General features: G+C 43.9%; 1 protein-coding gene across 1 annotated transcript in view; it reads right to left on the bottom strand.

Moving 5' to 3' along the window:
- Window positions 1-19,458, bottom strand: part of LOC308610833 (forkhead-associated domain-containing protein 1-like) — a gene marked incomplete at both ends in the record, with an annotated part of 87,703 nt that overhangs the window by 58,285 nt on the left and 9,960 nt on the right. Inside the window, one exon of the mRNA XM_081259831.1 lies at window positions 9,884-10,090. Coding sequence (XP_081115957.1) covers window positions 9,884-10,090 — 207 coding nt within the window. The remainder of the gene's footprint in view (window positions 1-9,883; window positions 10,091-19,458) is intronic.

Raw genomic sequence — 19,458 nt, 5'->3', positions numbered from 1 at the left:
CCATGGACCTGGAAAGACAGAATGGAGACTAGAAAACATGGCCAGTAGATCTCAGAAGCCAGGAGAGGGTGCTACTTGGTGCCAGGACAAATGGCCTTTATCTCAACAGCTACCGGGGTGTCACCGTAACTCAGAGACGGGTAATAATTCTATGTCCCCAAGAAAAGGGTAAATCATGTACGGGGCTTCAGTGTGAGAAATCAGGGTTATACATTTAGAACACAGAACCGCCAAGTTATACATCATTTTTAGGTTTTGGAACTTAAAAGAATTAAGTCCCTTTGAGCTGTTCAGAAAAGCCATTCGTTTGGGGTTTTCCCAGCTGTGTTAAAGGAGATCTGGCCCATCTAATTTTCCCATTTTCTTGTAAATCTTCAATCTTACGGTTTTTCCTTTCCTTTCAAGTTCTAATCAGCTTCCTGGTCAGTCCATAAAATGGGAAATAGAATCTAATGAGAAAACAGCCGGATTTTTGCAAATAGCTTTTGCTACCCCTAGACTTGGCCTGCTTCAATTGGGTCTTGCCAGATAGAGAGACGGAATGAATGAATGAATGAATGATCATCAACTAAGTTCAGAGAAGGAGCAACGTGGTTCTGATTTGGTAACAAAGGGTGTGGTCTGCCAGAGGAAGCAGGACGCGGCCCGGTTCCTGACCGAGTCTGGGTTCTGTCTCAGCAGGATGCTAAGGGTTCAGCCCGCGCTCCCGTCTCCACCTCCCCCGATGTCATCTGCATCGCCTGTAGACATCTGGTGACAACACAGCCTCAGGGGTCCTTTTGTGTGAGTTTCTGCTGCAGAGGCCGAGCCTGAGGCTGTCTGCTGCCCCGTGCCCTCCACTTCACTGGTCTCGGGAAATCGCCTTTGATATGAAACACCCAGCCTCAGGAGTTCTCATCACATAAGTAAGTCCCCACGGGACCTGTAAGAGCACAGGGTAGAGGAAATCCTACAAGGTCAGGTAGGAGATGACAAAGCTTGACCAGAAAGAGGCTTTGTTCTGAAGGGCACCATACTCTCTGGTCATTCACTCAGTTGCCGGCTTCTCAACCCCCGGTACGGTAAAGCCACATCCCCCTCAACAACGGGCCCAATTCAGAGGTCCCAGGAACGTGGAAACACCACCCTTCTTGGGGATGGACAACTAAGGCCCAGACTCTGAGCTTCTCATCACACCAGTTCACCACAGGAGAGAAATGAGCAACTCTGCTTCCTTGGAGACTGGCCTGGGACTTTTCCAATGGAAAAGTGGATTATTCATCATTTTCCTCCCCCCAGATCCCTAGTGGCAAATCCCGTTAGGAAGGCTCCACTTAGGCAATAGGAATGCTTCCTAATGTCATGGACATCTTCTTTGTTTTTGCCTCCCCCGCATCCATTTCTTCCATCTTCTGGATGTGCACCTTAATTTTTTTGCAGGGAAGACACCCTTTCCCTGACAATCCTGAGTCCATAGAACTCTGACCCTTCCACCCCAGGGGTGAGACCATAACCCAGGTCTGGCCAATCAGAGCATTCCTGGCCCCTGGCCTCAGTGATTGGTTCAGGGGAAGCCACGTGATCCAAGCCACTGTCAATGAAGATGCTGGCTCTATCCCTGGAACTGCTACTTTGTAGGGTGCTGGGGCTGCTGGTGGCCACTTTCCTACAGGTGAGGCAAGAGTCTATCTGAGATTGGGAAGCTAACAGGGAAGAAAGAGTCAGATTCCTGACCATGATTTGGGCGCCTGGATCCAGCTGGGCCTAAGCTGCAGCTTTTGGCCTTTTCAGTTCCATGAGCTTTTTTTTTTTTTTTTTTTTTTTTTGCCTAGGCTAGTTTTAGTTGGTTTTCTGACACTTGCAAAGAATCAAATTTCCTGGACAGTATGCTTATTGAGACTTTAGCATAAGCATCACTATGTACTCAGAGTGAAAGTTGTTTTAAAGGTTATGACATGCTCAAATAAAACCCACCAGACTGTCATCATGCACCAAATTTACCTTTCAACTTATAAAAGTAAAGCAGCATCTCCAGAGAAGAATGATTTAAGACCAAGGAACCAATCATAAGACAAGTAGTAAAACGCTGCTTAGAGAAACTTTGATAGATAAATAGTTCTCTAGCTACAGCAGGCTTCAGACTACAAACCCCAAATTTCTGCTTCAAAAGTGACTCAGGGAAGACATTCCATAGTTTCATTTATTTTGTTTTTTGGCCTCGCCGTGCACTTGTGGGATCTTAGTTACCTGACCGGGAATTGAACCCAGGCCCTCAGCAGTGAGAGCACTGAGAGCACTGAGTCCTAACCACTGGACCACCAGGGAATTCCCAACAGTCCACAGTTTTAAAAGAAAACTTTCCAGTTGAAGAAACAGGTAAAATTTATAATATGCATCTGTTGTATATATAATATGTTAATGTCTAGTACATTTATCAGATCCATGTCAATGTAATTATATTATTACTATATTTGCAAATGCATATATATGTGTATGTATATTTAGAACCACATATTTCCAGCTCTTTTTTAAAGAGGTATTGAAAAGCCTGTTCAAAATTTAGTTTTCCAGCTTGTCTGTTTTTTCTTATTCCTCAGTAAACTTAAGCAATTAACCAGCACATTTCCTGGCACACAGTAAGGCTCAATCTGAGTGAGTTCTTTCTCCCCAGCTCCCCCCTCTATTTTAAGTTCTTCTTTTAGAAACCAAGTCAAATGAAAGAGGCAGGACTGCATAGTGTTACAGGCAGAGGCTGGTCAACGTTTTCTGTAGAGCCAGACAGTAAGCATTTCCAGCCCTGTGGGCCATAGGATCTGCCCAGCTTACTCTGCCATTGTAGCCGACAACACAGGCAATACTGAAATGAATGGGATGGCTGTGTTCCCAGGAAACTTTACAGAAACAGGCGATGGACCGCACTTGGCCCTGGGCCATAACGTGCCGACCTCAGGTTAAGACCTTGGGATCCGGCGTCACACAGACTCTGGTCCGGCTCCCGGCTCTGCTCCGTCTCTGGGACCCTGACGAGTGTGTCATTTCTGTGCCTTGTCTGTAAGACACAGGGATACCAACAGCCATTTCTTAGTCTGTGAGAAGTGGGTGAGATAGTGCACGTGAAATGCTGGGAACACGTCCTGGTCCATAATAAATGAGCATAAAACATTAGCCACCAGGTGTGATCACCATCGTCAAAAAAGGAGAAGAAAGGGCGCAACTGAATTTGTCCAGGAACGGCAGCAATATCCCTGGTAAAGAGTTAGTGGGTAGACTTCCCTGGGGGCGCAGTGGTTAAGAATCCGCCTGCCAATGCAGGGGACAGGGATTCGAGCCCTGGTCCAGGAAGATCCCACATGCCGCGGAGCAACTAAGCCCATGGGCCACAACTACTGAGCCTGTGCTCTAGAGCCCGCGTGCCACAACTACTGAGCCCGCATGCCACAACTACTGAAGCCCACGCACCTAGAGCCCATGCTCCGCAACAAGAGAAGCCACCGCAAAGAGAAACTCGCGCACTGCAAAGAAGGGTAGCCACCGCTCGCTGCAACTAGAGAAAGCCCGCGCGCATCAACGAAGACCCAACGCAGCCAAAAATAAATAAATAAAATAAATAAAATAATTAAAGAAAAAAAGTTAGTGGAGCCAGGGACTTCCCTGGCCGTCTAGTGGTTAAGACTCCACGCTTCCAATGCAGGGGGTGCAGGTTTGATCCCCGGTTGAGGAACTAAGATCCTGCATTGGTGTAGCCAAAAAAAAAGTTAGTGGAGCCAAACAAGCAAGGAAGCCAGATAACTGAAAATGCAGTTTCTCCTATTATCAGTGGCTTTCGTTTTTACCCACATAATGAATCATCCCCTGTCAGCGTGTGAAATTGCAGGTTGGACTGGGAATTGCAAGACCTTCCTTAACCGCTGGGCAGTGAAGGACCTGCCTCGGCTCTCACGGCCCCACGATGCTTCGTGCTATTAGGAAAAGGCTCCAAGGGACTCAGGAGAGCCGGCTTTTAATCCTGCCTCTGGATCTATATGATTGATGCCTAACCTTGGGGAAGTCACTGAAACTCTCTGAGCCTCAGTTTATGCCATGATAGGGGTGGTCCCAGGGACCTCTATAAAAACAACTGAAGGGGGAAAGGGGACCTGGGATTAATGAGTAGCTCCTTGGCAGAAATTGGAAATTGAAGCTCAGAAAGGTAAAGCTAGTTGCAGCTGGCATTTCAACTTGGGTCCATCCAACTCCAAAGCCCTTGCTTTCTCGATTGTGTTCTGCAGAGCTTCCCCATTAAAGCAGCAAGGAATATTGGCCGACAGAGGGCGCTCTTCTCGCAAGACAGGACGTCATGACATTGCAGGGACAGAAGACAGTATCCAGGAGCCACGTGGGAGAGTCTGGCTGGACTGGGAACAGGGCAGAGCAGGCTACAGGGAAGGCCAGACACAGGCAGTCATGGGGATGGGGCTGCCGACAAGGAGCTGTCAACCCCCTCATGGAACAACTCGGCACGTCATTTGTGGCGCCTGGCTTCCTTTTTCATTCTGGCCATTTCCATCAGTTTTGTCATATTTCAGAACAGAGAAAGACATGATTGATACATACGGGTGACGTGGGTTTCCTTACTCAGCTGCCTTGTAAGAACGGCGCCACTGTGACTAGCACAGCTTGTTTCCACACCTCCTTTCCCAGAGCTCAGAAAGCACGAGTAAAGGCAACAACCAACAAAACCCACAACACGGCAGCACACCTGACTCTGGGACTTCAATTTCCCACGCCTGGTGCCAAGACTCTATGGGATTAATCAACGGTTGCTTCAGGGCATTGCAGATGGCCCTGCGGGTTATGTCCTGCACAGTTTCAGTGGGCGCCATCCACATGGACTACGTTGTGAATGGTGACCCTGGAGCTGTGCAATATGGCAGCCCTAGGTTATACTTTGATGAGAGAGCTATAATTTACACAGTATGGTCCTGGGGGCTTCCCTGGTGGCGCAGTGGTTGAGAGTCCACCTGCCGATGCAGGGGACACGGGTTTGGGCCCCGGTCCGGGAAGATCCCACATGCCACGGAGCGGCTGGGCCTGTGAGCCATGGCCGCTGAGCCTGCACGTCCGGAGCCTGTGCTCTGCAACGGGAGAGGCCACAACAGTGAGAGGCCCGCGACCACAAAAAAAAAAAAAGGATGGTCCTGGGCACAACCTGGCTGCCAATGCACTTTGTCAAACAGGAGTTTTTCTTTATATTTTTCCATCTTGTATGTTATTCTATGGGTAATTTATCTGCAAATGTATTTATCTGCTAGCGGGGGCAGGTCTTGGGAGGTTTCCCTGTCCATAAGGACACTTACAAAGGAGGCATCTTGGCTGCTCCATGCTGGTTTGCTTGACTCTAAAGCTGAGGGTTATCATGTGCTTATTAGGTGCCAGACGCTGGACTAAGCAATTTACGCACTTTGCCCACTTAATACCACAGTCACTCAAGGTGGTAGGAACTATTGTTACAGGAGTGGGGACCGAGGCCCTGAGAGGTAGATGATTTGTGCACGTCCAGTATAAAAGCCGGTCAAGAGCAGGGCTGGGACGGCGCTGGAGTCAGCCTGACCTCAGGGCACGTGCTCTAACCACTGAGACATCTGCAAACACATCTGGATTCCTAACCGCCCCGCACCTCACCCGCCTCCCCCAATAAAATGCCGTCACACCCTCCTCTATTGGTTAGGGTCACCACAAAACCTGAAATAAATGCTTTCATTTGGGAACTCTTTGTCGGGAGAAGAACAGTTCTCATCATACTGAATCTGTATGATATCAGGGCAGTCCTCCGTGGAAACTCCATCCAAGGAGGAAACACAGCGCCCTCACCAGGGACCCCAAAATCAATTGGAAACAAGAATAGGCCGGAAGCAAGACGGCCACGAATTTTTTAGAAAAACTGGGCTTCAAAATATTTGATGAGGGGCCTCCCTGGTGGCGCAGTGGTTGAGAGTCCGCCTGCCGATGCAGGGGATACGGGTTCGTGCCCCGGTCTGGGAGGATCCCATATGCCGCGGAGCGGCTGGGCCCGTGAGCCATGGCCTCTGGGCCTGCGCGTCCGGAGCCTGTGCTCCGCAACGGGAGAGGCCACAACAGTGAGAGGCCCGCATACCGCAAAAAGAAAAAAAAAAAAAAAAATATTTGATGAGAGATGCTCTTCAATACCTCTCCCTTTTCCCCTCTTCCTTTCTCTTCTTTTAAATAGCCAGCAGGTTGGGGTCATCAGGAAGTGGAATTTGTAGGAAGGTGTCAGTCAGTCCACAGGCTGCCCTCACACGGACGCTGCAAAGGACCCCTCCATGAATATGAGCATCATGGATGGAAGCTCCTCAAGCTGGGGACGCCCCGGCAGAGAGCACTTTTGAGAAGATGGGGCTGTGGAGAGTCCTGCAAAGTGCCCTGGGCACAGGCCAGGGGAACACTTGTGCAGCTGCCTGCAGTCAACTGAGGAATGAAGCAAGGTGCAAGTGCGTGTAGGAATAAGAATTGAAAAAATCCGTGCATATTCGAGTGACCGTGAGAGTATGCTTTCCTCGGTGTGAAAACCAGTCAAGGCTACTGCTCCAGCTAGCATCAGACTAAATGGTTTTCTCCCCTCCTTTTTCCGCAAGTGGGGATAGTGTTTAATTTGCACTGACTAGCTGTGTGGCCCTGGGGAAATTACTTAACCTCTCTAAGTTTCGGATTCCTTGTCTGTCAAATGGGGATCATGGGAGAACCCATCTCATAGGTTGCTATGAGCGTGAAATAAGGGAGAGCAGGTGAATTGCTTAGCACAGTGCTGTTCACGTCAGTGATTCCTCCTGCTGCTCTCCTGGTTTCTCTTCTTACAAAGCATCTTCTTCCGTCTTATCTACTCAAGGTTAGAGGTCGTCATCACTTTTTCCCACAATTATATAAGAAGTACCTTGTAAAATAAAGTCCCCATTCCATAGTTGTACACCCGTGTGCATAACAAACTTACTCAAAATGGCCAAAAGATGGAAGCAACCCAAGTGGCCATGGATGGATGAACAGGTAAACAAAATGTGGTGAATCCATACAATGAAATATTCAACTGGAATGAACCATGAGGATATCATACTAAGTGAAATAAGATGGTCACAAAAGGACAAACAATGTAAGATACCATTTATATGAGGAACCTAGAATAGTCCAATTCACAGACACAGAAAGCATGGTGGGAGGGGAGGAAGGAAGCAGGGGGTTTGATGTGATGGGCATAGAGTTTCAGTTTGGGAAGATGAACAAAGTTCTGAAGATGGATGGGGGTGATGGCTGCACAACAGTGTGAATAGATTTAATGCCACTGTGAACTGTACACTGAAACATGGTTAAGATGGTAAATTTTATGTGTACTTTACCATAATTTTGAAAATTAAAAGTTAAAAACAAACCCCAAAATGAAATACCTCCAAGGTTTCTCCGAGGTTTGGGGTGATAGAAATGGAGGAAAATGTTCTGAGAGCAGGTTGTGGTGATGGCTGCACAACTCCATCAATATATTCAAATTGATTGAATTGGACACAAAATGGGTGAAGTTTCTGTTATGTAAATTGTACTTCAGTGAAGCTGTTAAGAGCAAGCAAGCAAACAAACACATGCTGTGATCCGGAGGAAACTTTGGAGGATGAAGGAGCTGTTCACTGTCTTGATTGTGGCTATGGTTTCACAGGTGTACCCATATGTCAAAGCCCATCCACTTACAGACTTTAAACATGTGCTGTTTATTGCATGTCAATTATATCTTAATAAAGCTGTGTTTTAAAAAGGCAGAAGAGTATTCCATATATAACGAACTCCTTATAATATATTAAACTCCTTAGAATATATTAAACAATATAATTTATTAAACAATGCCCCCTTTGGATGGAAATTTAGGTTTCAAATTTTATGCCCCTATAAATAATAGTTCAATAAATATCTTTGTAGGAGAAAAGAAGAAAAAAATGCAGATATTGTTTGCTGCTCCCCCTCTTCTTCTCCCCACGGGCAGGCCACAAAGTCAGAATTTCCCAGGGAGGGGGCCTGGGAACCTGTAATTTGACTGAACATTCCTGAAAAATTCTTGGAATCAGACATGTTGGGGCACATTGAATCAAACTTCATGAACTTGGATTTTCAGGCTTGGGAGTGTGAAATCCCCTTTTCTTTGATCCCTAAAAAATTCTGTAAGTGTTCCATACAAATGATTCTAAATTTCGGTTTCCCTCCTATTGGCGGTGCATCAGAATCATCAGGGAGCTTGTGAGAATGCATATTCCCAGGCCCTACTCCCAGGGAGGATGTGTATGGTTGCCAGATTTCGCATAAAGAAAGAAATGAATAAATCAATATATAATAAACTATAGGGTGTCCGTTAAATCTGAATTTCAGATAAACACCAAATAATTTTTTTAGCATATGTGGTTCCTTGCAATAGTTGGGCCACACCTGTACATAACAATTATTTGTTGCTTATCTGAAATTCAGATTTAACTGGGTGTCCTGTATTTCATCTGGGAATCCTAAGTATGAGTCCTCAGGCCTGGGGTGAAGCCCAGATCTGCACTGTTGGTCTGCTCCCCACGTGCTTCTGACGAGGGGGATCCTTAGAACCCATGTTGAGAACCCCTGATCAGGTCAACACCTTCTATGTCAGGAGCCCCTCCTCAGGGCGCCCAGTGGATCCCAGTGCATCCCACAAGTGAGCACACTTTAATGTTGGTCCAAGGAGGAAAAGGGGGCTGAGAAGCAGCAGGAGAAAACTGTCCCAGGTTTTCAAAGCCAAACGTGGTGGATACGGTGTCACGGGCCCTGTAGCCTGAGGGACGGTGCTCATCTTCTCTGAGTGAGTATTTAAGGCTGCCTAGTGGACCCACACCCCAGGATTCTGTCTAGATTCTCTAAACTTTATTTATTTATACCCAGCCTCGTCCCAGAAAGGACTTTAAGCCTCGGAGGTCTCAGTCCATTCAGGGTTCTTGGTGCTGGCGAGTGAGGTTAACACGCCGTCTCTCTGGGACACACACGACAGGTATTCATTGTGTGCTCACCACGAATGGGCATTATTCTGGGAGCTTTACAATGATAACCATCTCATTGAGCCCTCGAGATAAGCCTGCAAGGTCATTGCTGTCGTTGGCCCCATTTTGTAGATGAGGAAACCGAGGTTCCGAGGGGTCCAATGGTTTGTACAAGAGCGCACCGAGTAGGCCAGTGGCAGAGCTGGGGTTCTGACCCAGGACTGTGTTGCTAACCAGCCCCCATCCTGCCTCCCTACTGAACCAGATACTTCTTGTCACTGAGCTTTGCTGGGCGAATTTTGGGTTACGTTCCGCTTAACCTGGGGCCATACTTTAGGTCCTGATCCCGGGAACATTTCTGATCCGGTGTGATAACAGCTGGCAGGCCTTGAGCGTCTACTCTGGCCAGAGACTTTGACTTTTTATACATAGATACTCTCTCAACGCCCTGCACCGCTAAGAAGACCCAGACCCAGGCATACAGAGAAGCCTGGCCGAGGTCACAAAGCTAGGAAGTTGCAGAGCACTGATCTGCCTAAAAAGGAAGCATCCATCTCTGCATCTTCAGAAGCACACACTTGCTTTCCACCTCCCCTCGCCAAGCTTCACTTTTCAGGAAAACGCTCTCGCTCCGGGCTGGTCGCTAGGCAACCCTTGCATGTAATTCCACGAAATGCCCAGAAGAGGGCGCGAGGACTCGCTCTCCCCGGGCACCCACGCGATGGGGCTGAACTTCGCAGAATCGCGAAAGCAAGAGTGACGCGCTCCAGACGAACTCCACCTGTGGCCGTACCCGAGCCCTAGGCTGCACGGAAGGTGGCACAACACGGCACCTCTGCACCCCACCCCACCCCACCCCCGCAGGGGCCTGGACTCACCGAGGCTGGGTTTTCAATGACCAGTTCGTAGGTCAGCCCTCTGGACCCAAACCTCAGGATGTCTCCGGGTAGGAGCTTCACAGCCACGTTCTGAATGTGGCACTCATTGACGAACGTGCCGTTGCAGGAATTGAAGTCGTGGAGAACAAAGCTGCTTTCGGCCTCATTATATTCAATGAGTGCGTGATGGTTGTCGACGTCTGCAGACTGAAATGCAGAAGGGGGACAGTCAGAGCCAGCAATAACAGGAATAACAAGGAATAACTAGTGCCACTGACACTGGGGGCCCCAATGTGCTAACCACTTCATCTGGCTGGACAGTCACTGCAATCCTCATTTTAAGAGGAGGATGCTGAGGGTCAGAGAGGTTAAGTGACTTGCCTAAGGCCACACAGCTAGTGAGTGGAGGGTCACCAGACCCTGACAGCAGACCCAGAATAGATGCCCAGTTTTGGGGTAGGGCGTCAGGCAACACAGAGGCAAGAGGGAACTCGGGGGGAATTGGCCAGGAATTGGCCACTTGATAGTTCTCTGATCCCATGCAAGGATCCTTTTGGTTGTCCCGAGTGGCAAGACAGCAGAAATGGCCCAACACAAACCAGAAAGGTCAGTTGGCAAGTGACAACTGTCCATTTACTGCAAGTGTTAAAGTTAAGGGGAGGTTTTGTAATAATTGTTGTTTGTTCTATTCATTTTTAAAATAACATGTTTTTTGTAATAATGCAGAAAATGAGAACTAGAGAAAAACACAAAGAAGACATTAAAATCACTTAGACTCCCGTCCCCCAGAGGCAGGCACCGAGAACACGGTGGTTCACATCCTTCCAGTCTTTTCTCTATGCTTACAATCTTTTTAAAAAGTTTAAACACAATTGAGCTCACACCACAAAACATAGTTTTATAACTACCTTTTAAAAGCCTTGGTGTACAATGAAGGTTTTTCCCATGTGCTTAATTATTACTGTTGCTTCTTAAAAGCTAATCAGAATTTATCTAACCAAAGATGATCTATTTTTCAATAGGGGCCCTGGTGTGACCACATTTCCCTCAAAAGAGAGAGACCCCAGACAGTGATTTGTCAGTGGCCTCAGAAACCTCCTGTGTAACCACTTTAATAAGAAGAATGAGCAAAACTCGGCACCAAGGAGGAAATATCACATCCCCACCTGGCCCCGGCGCCCTGGACTATGGGCTGCAGGGCACGTGCGAAGTCCTGTGTCTTCTCAGGACACTGCCTATGAGCCATCCACTCCAGCCTGAGACTTTGCAAATATTTTCTAAGTCACTCTTCTCAGAGTGCCTCACCCAAATTTCATAGAGAGTACTTGGACTTAGAAATCTATACTAATGTCCCACAATATAATTATAACCTATAGCTTATATTAATAATAGCTTATAGTATATGAATAGATAATAATATAACTGCATATATTAGTAGAATATATTAATGACACATTATGTGTAATTACACAAATGCCAGGAAATTTGCTAAGTGCTTTACTGCATTATCCCGTTTCATCTTCACAATAATTCAAAGGGATACTTCCTCATTTCAAAAAAATTTAATTTTTTATTGAAGTCTAGTTGATTTACAATGTTGTGTTAGTTTCAGGTGTACAGCAAAGTGATTCACTTATACATATATATAATATCTATTCTTTTTCAGATTCTTTTCCATCACAGGTTACTGCAAGATATTGAATATAGCTCCCTGTGCTGTACAGTAGGTCCGATAGTTACTCATTTCTTAGATGAGGAAACTGAGGCATAGAACGATTAAGTGTGCCCACAGTCAGCCACTTTGACTCGCTTGGCTTGTTCCCAGGTTTGCCTGATTCAAATGACTGTGCCTTTACCCACTTTTCAAATTCCTACCAAACACTTTGGCACTTAAAATACTGAAACACAAGAAGAAAGCAGGAGTAGCTCTATTAATTTCAGGCAGAGCCAACTTCAGAGGAAGGAAAGTTATCAGGGATAAAGAGAGGCGATACATAGTGATAAAGGGGTCGATTCTCCAAGCAGACATAACAGTCCTTCACTGTATGTACCCAACAATAGAGCATCAAAGTATGGAAGGCAAAAACTGATAGAACTGCAAGGAGAAGCAGATGAATCCATCATGGTAGCTGGAGACCTCAACAGCCCTCTGTCAGTGATGGGCAGACCCACCAGGCAGAAAATTAGGAAGAATGAAGTTGAACTGAACAGCACTACCATCATCTGGATCTAACTGGCAACCACACAGCTTCATCCCACAGCAACAAAACACACATCCTTCTCAAGCTCCCATGGAACATTCATGAAGCAGACCACATTCCAGGCCACAAAATATACCTCAACAAATGTAAAAGGATAGAAATTATGCAAAGTACGTTTTCAGAACACAATGGAATTAGGCTAGAAACCAATACCAGAAAGACAGCTGGAAAATCCCCAAATATTTGGAGATTAAACAACACACCTCTAAATAACAGATGGGTCAAGGAGGGAGTCTCATGGGAAATAAAAATTTATCTTGAGCTAAATGAAAATGAAAATACAACCTATGAAAATTTGCAAGATGCAGTGAAAGCAGTGCTTGGAGGGAAGTTTATGGCATTGAAGGCATACATTTGAAAAGATCTAAGCTTCCACCTTATGAAACTAGAGAAAGAAGAGCAATATAAGCCTACCACAAGCACAAGAAAAGAAGCAATGAATGAAATAAAAAGCAGGAAAACAATAGAGAAAAGTCAGCAAAATAAAGAGCTGTTTGTTTTTTTTTTTTTTGTAAAGATCAATAAAATTGACAAACCTCTAGCAGGATAACCAAGAAAAAAAGAGAGAAGATACAAATTACTCAAATCAGAAATGAAAGCGATGGCATCACTACTGATCTCATGGACACTGAAGGGATAATAAAGGAATATTATGAATAATTCTATGCCCACAGATTTTATAACTTAATGAAGTGGACCATTTACTTGAAAGACACAATCTACTGAAACTCACACAAGGAGAAATAAATACTCTGAATAGACTCATATCTAGTAAAGAATTTGAATCAATAATGAATAACCTTCCAAAATGGAAAGCACCAGGCCTGGATGGGTTCACTGGTCAATTCTATCAAACATTAAGGAAAGAATGATATCAGTTCTAAATAATCTCTTCCAGAAAATAGAAGAAGAGAGAACACTTCCCAGCTCATTCTGTGAGGCCAAGCTTATTCTAATAGCAAAACCAGATAAAGATATTGCAAAACAGGAAAATTGCAGACCAATACCTCCCATGAACATAGATGCAAAATCCTCAACAAAATATTAGCAAATTGAATCCAGTGATGTATAAAAAGACTTCTACACCACAGTCAAGTGGGATTTATTCCAGGTATGCAAGGCTGGTTCAACATTTGGAAATCAATTAATGTAATCCATCACATCAACAGCGTAGAGAAGAGAAATCGCATTATCATAACAGTAGATGCAAAAAGAGCATTTGACAAAATTAAACACCATCCATGATAAACTGACAAACCACCAAACCACCACAACAACTCTTGGCCAATTAGGGATGGAGGGGAACTTCCTCAACCTGATAAAGTACATCTATAAAAACCCTAAAGCTAACGTCATATTTAATGGTGAGAACCTAGAAACTTTCCAATTAAGATCAGGAATAAGGTGAAGATGTCCCCTTTCACCACTCATTTTCAACATTGTACTGTATGTCCTAGCTAATGCAACAAGGCAAGAAAAGAGAATAAAAGATAGATTGGGAAGGAAAAAGAAATCTTCTTTGGTGAGGTGTTTGTTCAGATCTTTTGCCCATTTTGCAGATGGCATGATTGTCTATGCAGAAAATCCCAAAGAACCGACAGAAAGCCCTCCTGGAACTAATGAGCAATTGTACCCAGGTGGCAGAATACATGATTAATATACAAAAGTCAATTGCTTTCCTATATACCAACAATGAACAAGTGGAATATGAAATTAAAAACACAACATCATTTACATTAGCACCAAAAAAAAAATGAATTACCTAGGAATAAATCTCACAAAATACTTAGCTATGTGAAGAGGTATATGAAGAAAACTACAAAATGTTGATGAAAGAAATCAAAGTAGTCTAAATAAATGAAGAGATATTTCATGTTTATTTGAAATTCCTTAATGATATATGATGTTTAACATCTTTTCATATGCTTATTTGACATCTGTAGATTTTCTTTGGTGAGGTGTCTGTTGAGCTCTTTTGCCCATTTTTAAGTTGGGTTGTTTGGTTTCTTACTGTTGATTTTTAAGACTCATTTATATTGTTTATTTATTTATTTTATTGAAATGTAGTCGATTTACAATGTTGTATTAATTTCTGCTGTACAGCAAAGTGATTCAGTTATACATATATATACATTCTTTTTAAAATATTCTTTTCCATTATGGTTTATCACAGGATATTGAATATAGTTCCCTGTGCTCTACAGTAGGACCTTCTTGTTTCTCCATCCTGGATGTAACAGCTCACATCTGCTAACCTCAACCCCCCACTCCATCTCTCCCTCAACCCCCTCCCCCTTGGCAACCACAGTCTGTTCTCTATATCCATGAAGACTCATTTATTTTGGATACATGCTTACAGCATCTTTATTCATAACTGCCCAAAACTGGAAGCAACCAAGATGTCCTTTAAAAGGTAAATGGATAGACAAATTGTGGTACATCCATACAATGAAATACTAGGGATAAAAATAAACGAGTTATCAAATAACAAAAAAGACATGGAGGAATCTTAAATGCATATTTCTTAGTGAAAAAACCTAGTCTGAAAAGGTTACATACCGTATGATTCCAACTGTATGAAATTCTGGAAAAAGTAAAACTATAAGGAGAGTAAAAGATCAGTGCTTGCCAGGGGCACAGGGGCTCTGGGGCTCAGGATGAAGACGAGGGGCACAGGGGATTTCAGGGCAGTGAAAATATTTTTTATGATACTGTAATGGTGGATACTTGTCACTATACATTTGTCAAAACGAAAGAACGTACAACGCAAAGAGTGAACCCTAATGTAACCTATGGACTTAGTTAATAATAGCATATCAATATTGGTTCATCAGTTGTAACAAATGTACCGCACTAATGCATGAGGTTAATAATAGGGGAAACTGTGTGTATTGGAGGGGTGGATATATGGGAACTCTCTGTATTCTCTGCTAAAATTCCTGTAAACCTAAAACTGTTCAAAAAAATAAAGTATTAAAAAAAATGAAAACACATTAGCTCTTTGGAAAATGTCACCCACATCATCTTCATCACCATTGCCATTGATCTTTGTGTCCTTTGAACCTTTGATAACCCATGAATGAGAGAAATTCTGTCTGTGACATTTTGTTTGTCTCTTGCCAGGCTTCACTGCGTTCAGTTCCTCAAAAACTGTCAGGCCATTATTAAGACATCAAAGCAAGCAGGAAGTTTTCAATGACTCCACAAATTTGGGTGAGCCTCTACCACATGTTAGGCCAGGAGACAGCTTCCTAGTTCGGCCCTATAATATCACTCGCTCCCTTTACTTGGAAAATTGCTAAATGCTGCTCCTGGACAGACGCCCTGCTGCTAATACAGACTGAGTCTATAAGCCCCAGCCTACTGAGCTGTCCCACTATGAGATGAACTGTTATTTATTCATTATTATTTTTATTATTATCCTTATCGTCCTCTCACATATTTTGAGGGCTTCCTGTGAACTGGGCCCTGCTGAAGCATTTTGTGTGCATTTTTATCATTTAATCTGCATGACAGCCCTAAACAGGGACTCTATTGTTATCTCCATCTTAGAGATGAAGAAGCTGAGACTCAACAGGTGAAGTGAGAGGACAGCATCACCTTGATCCCAAACCCAGACAAGGACACGACAGGACAACCACAGACCAATATCTCTTATGAACACCGACACCACAGTCCTCAACCAAACAGGAGGAAACCGAATGCAACAGCACAGTAAAAGGATCATACACTATGACCAAGTGGCATTTATTCTTGGAATGCAGACCTGATGGTTCAACATATGAAAATTAATCCACGTAATACATCACATTAACAGAAAGAAGGAAAAAAATGATCATCTCGATGGACGTACAAAAAGCATTTGACAAAATGCAACACTCTTTCATGATAAAAGCACTCAACAAACAGGGAATAGAGGGAAATTACCTCAACATAATAAAGGTGAAATATGAAAGGCCCACAGGTAGCATCATACTCAAAGGTGAAAGACTGAAAGCTTTTCCTCTAATTTCAAGAATAAGATAAGGATACCTGCTTTTGCCACTTCTATTCAACAAAGTACTGGAAGTCCTAGCCAGAGCAATTAGGCAAGAAAAAGAAATAAAGACATCCAAATTCGAAAGGAAGAAGTCAAATTATCTCTGTTCACAGGCAACATGATCTTACATGTACAAAATCCTAAAGAGTCCATGAAAAACCACAACCCTCTTAGAACTAAAAAATACCATTCACTAGCAAAATCGTAGGACACAAAATCAACACACAAACATCAGTTGTGTTTCTATATGCTCACAATGAACAATCTGAAAAGGAAGTTAAGAAAATAATTTCATTTACAATAGCATCAAAATGAATAACATATTTTGGGATAAATTTAACCAAGGTGGTAAAAGATGTGTACACTGAAAACTACAAAGTGCTGCTGAAAGAAATTAAAGACACAAATAAATGGAAAGACACCCTGTATTCGTGGGTTGGAAGACTTAATATTGTTAAGATGTCATTACTACACAGCAGGATCTACAGATTCAAAATCCCAACAGCAGTTTTTGCAGAAATAGAAAAATCCATCCTAAAATTCATATGGAATCTCAGTGGACCCCAAATAGCCAAAATACTCTTGAGAAAGAAAAGCAAAGTTGGAGGTCTCACACTTCCTGATTTCAAAACTTACTGCATACAAAGGTACAGTAATCAAAACAGTGTGATACTGACATAAGGTCAGGCACATAGGCCAATAGAATAGAATAGAGAGCACAGAAATAAAAGTTTGCATATATGGTCCAATGATTTTTGACAAGGGTGCCAAGATTATTCAATGGGGAAAGAACAGTATTTTCAACAAATGATGCTGGGAAAGACTGCAAAAGAATTAAGTTGAACTCTTACCTTACACCATGTATAAAAATTAACTCAAAGTGGATCAAAGACTTAAACATAGTCTAAAACTATAAAACTTTTAGAGGAAAGCACAGGAGGAAAGCTTTATGACATTGGATTTGGCAATGCATTTTTGGATATGATACCAAAAGCATAGGCAGCAAAAGTAAAAATAGATAAATTCAACTATATCAAAAATTAAAACTTCTGTGAATCAAAGGACACAATAAACAGGGTGAAAGGCCATCTAGAGAATGGGAGAAAATAGTTGCAAATCACAAATCTGAAAAAGGGTTAATATGAAGAATATATAGAGAACTATAACTCAACAACAACAACAAAAAAGAACCCCCAAATAACTTGATCAAATATGGGCATAGAACTGGAATAGACATTTCTCCAAAGAAGATATATAAATGTCCAACAAGCATATAAAAAGATGCTCAACATTACTAGTCATTAGGGAAATTCAAATCAAAACCACAGTGAGATACCACCTCATACCCATTAGGATGGCTACTATCAAAAACAAACAAACAGCAACAGAAAATAACAAGTGTTGGCAAGGATGTAGAGTAGGGGAACACTTATGTACCGCTGAGAATGTAAAATGGTGCAGCTGATATGGAAAACAGTAGAGCGGCTTATCAAACAATTTAGGATAAAATTATCATATGATCCAGCAAGTCCACTTCCGGGTATATACCCCAAAGAATTGAAAACAGGAACTTAAAGAGTTATTTGTACACTCATGTTTATAGTAGCATTATTCACAATTGCCAAAAGGTGGAAGCCACCCAAGTGCCCACTGACCGATGATTGGATAAGCAAAATGTGGTCCATCCATACAGTGGAATATTATTCAGTGTAGGAGGAAGGAAATTCTGACACATGCTACAACATGGATGAACCGTGAGGACATTATATGAAATAAGTGTCACAAAAAAGCAAATTTTGTATGATTCCACTATGTGAGGTACATAAAGTAGTCAAGCTCATAGAAACAAAATAGAACGGGGGTTGCCAGGAGCTGGGGAAGGGGAAACGGGGAATTGTTGTTTAATGGGTACAGTTTCAGTTTTGCAAGATGAAAAATTCTGAGGCTGGTTGCACAACAATGTGAATAACTTACAACTACTGATCTGTACACTTAAAAGTGGTTAAGACGGTAAACTTTATAGGTATTTTACCACGATTTAAAAAATGGCTAAGATGAAGGGACTCACTCAACATCAGGATGCTGGCCCAGGGCAATATCAGGGTTTGAACCCGAGTCTAATTCCAAAACTTGTACCTTTGATTTGTACCCTGTGATTTTCAGAGTAGAGAGTGATTTAATAATGAGAGAGGAGACAGGCAGGACCTAATATACAAAACAAGTGCATTTTTTAAGGCTCCTGCATTGAAAATGTCTTTAAAAAGTATATAGTGAGTCCATAAAATATTGAGACGTTTCAATTTCTATTAAGAATGACCATCTGCTCTGATGACCCCTGTGCTTTAAGGAAGCCTCCTCGGGAAGCTGACTTAGTTATGACATTGCCCTGAGGTTCACTGACATTGTCGCTGAGGTTCGACGTGTACCTGGAACCGTCCTTTGGAGCTAGGTTTCAACCTTGCATCACCTGGCACTGGGAAGCCCCATCTCAGACCATAACCTCCCACTCCCGGCCTTCCTTATCCTCTGTCTCATCCTCTCCTTGAGTCACGTAGCCTTTGCTCCCTGTTTGCTCCCTAGGGGTAATGCCCTATGCTCAACCAGCCTGGGCCCTGTTCAAGCTCACCAGCTCCTTCAAGCCCATCCCGGCCCCCAAACCCTCCTGCCACCCTCACACTTCTGTCCTGAGGCTGGCCCAGTGCCCTTTGGGCCCCCCAGCCAGCAGGTCCCTGCTCTCAGGCTTTTCATTCTACTTTGACAACAGCCTCCTAGGTCTTCACCTCCTGCACCTGCCTGCATCCTCCGTCTGCTTCTCCCGACCCTCCTCCATCCCTTTACACGGCGCCCTCTGCCCAGCAGGCCCACCTGTGCGGCTACATCCATGGGCTGATGGGCTCCTTGTGTCTGGTTTCTGGTTGGGTTTGGCCAGTGGGGGGGGTTAGAGATCAGAGCAGGGAGAGAGCTTGGGGTACTTACTCCCCTGGCTTCCATTCTCTGGGGCCACACAGCTTCCCTCAGAGGACTCTACCCAGCCCTCGGGGTCTCCAGGTCCCAGGAAATGCCCCTGCCCCTCACCCCTCAGCTCTGGGGGTGGGAACAGTCCTCACTCATACTAGCTCTGGGCCCTGCACTATCCTTTGTGGTTTCTCTGAGCCCTGCCCACTCCCTATGGAGTCCCTTCAGGAAACTCCCCTCCATCACTCCACACCCCTGTGAATGTGCCTTCAGCTCCCTGCCAGGACCTGGACTTCCCAGGCTTGGAGAAGCTCCTAGAT

Source organism: Mesoplodon bidens (assembly GCF_964165515.1).
Source record: "Mesoplodon bidens genome assembly, contig: HAP1_SCAFFOLD_238, whole genome shotgun sequence".
Taxonomy (NCBI): Eukaryota; Metazoa; Chordata; class Mammalia; order Artiodactyla; family Ziphiidae; genus Mesoplodon; species Mesoplodon bidens.
Note: the sequence above shows the minus strand (reverse complement) of the source record. Positions and strands in the feature narration are given on the sequence as shown.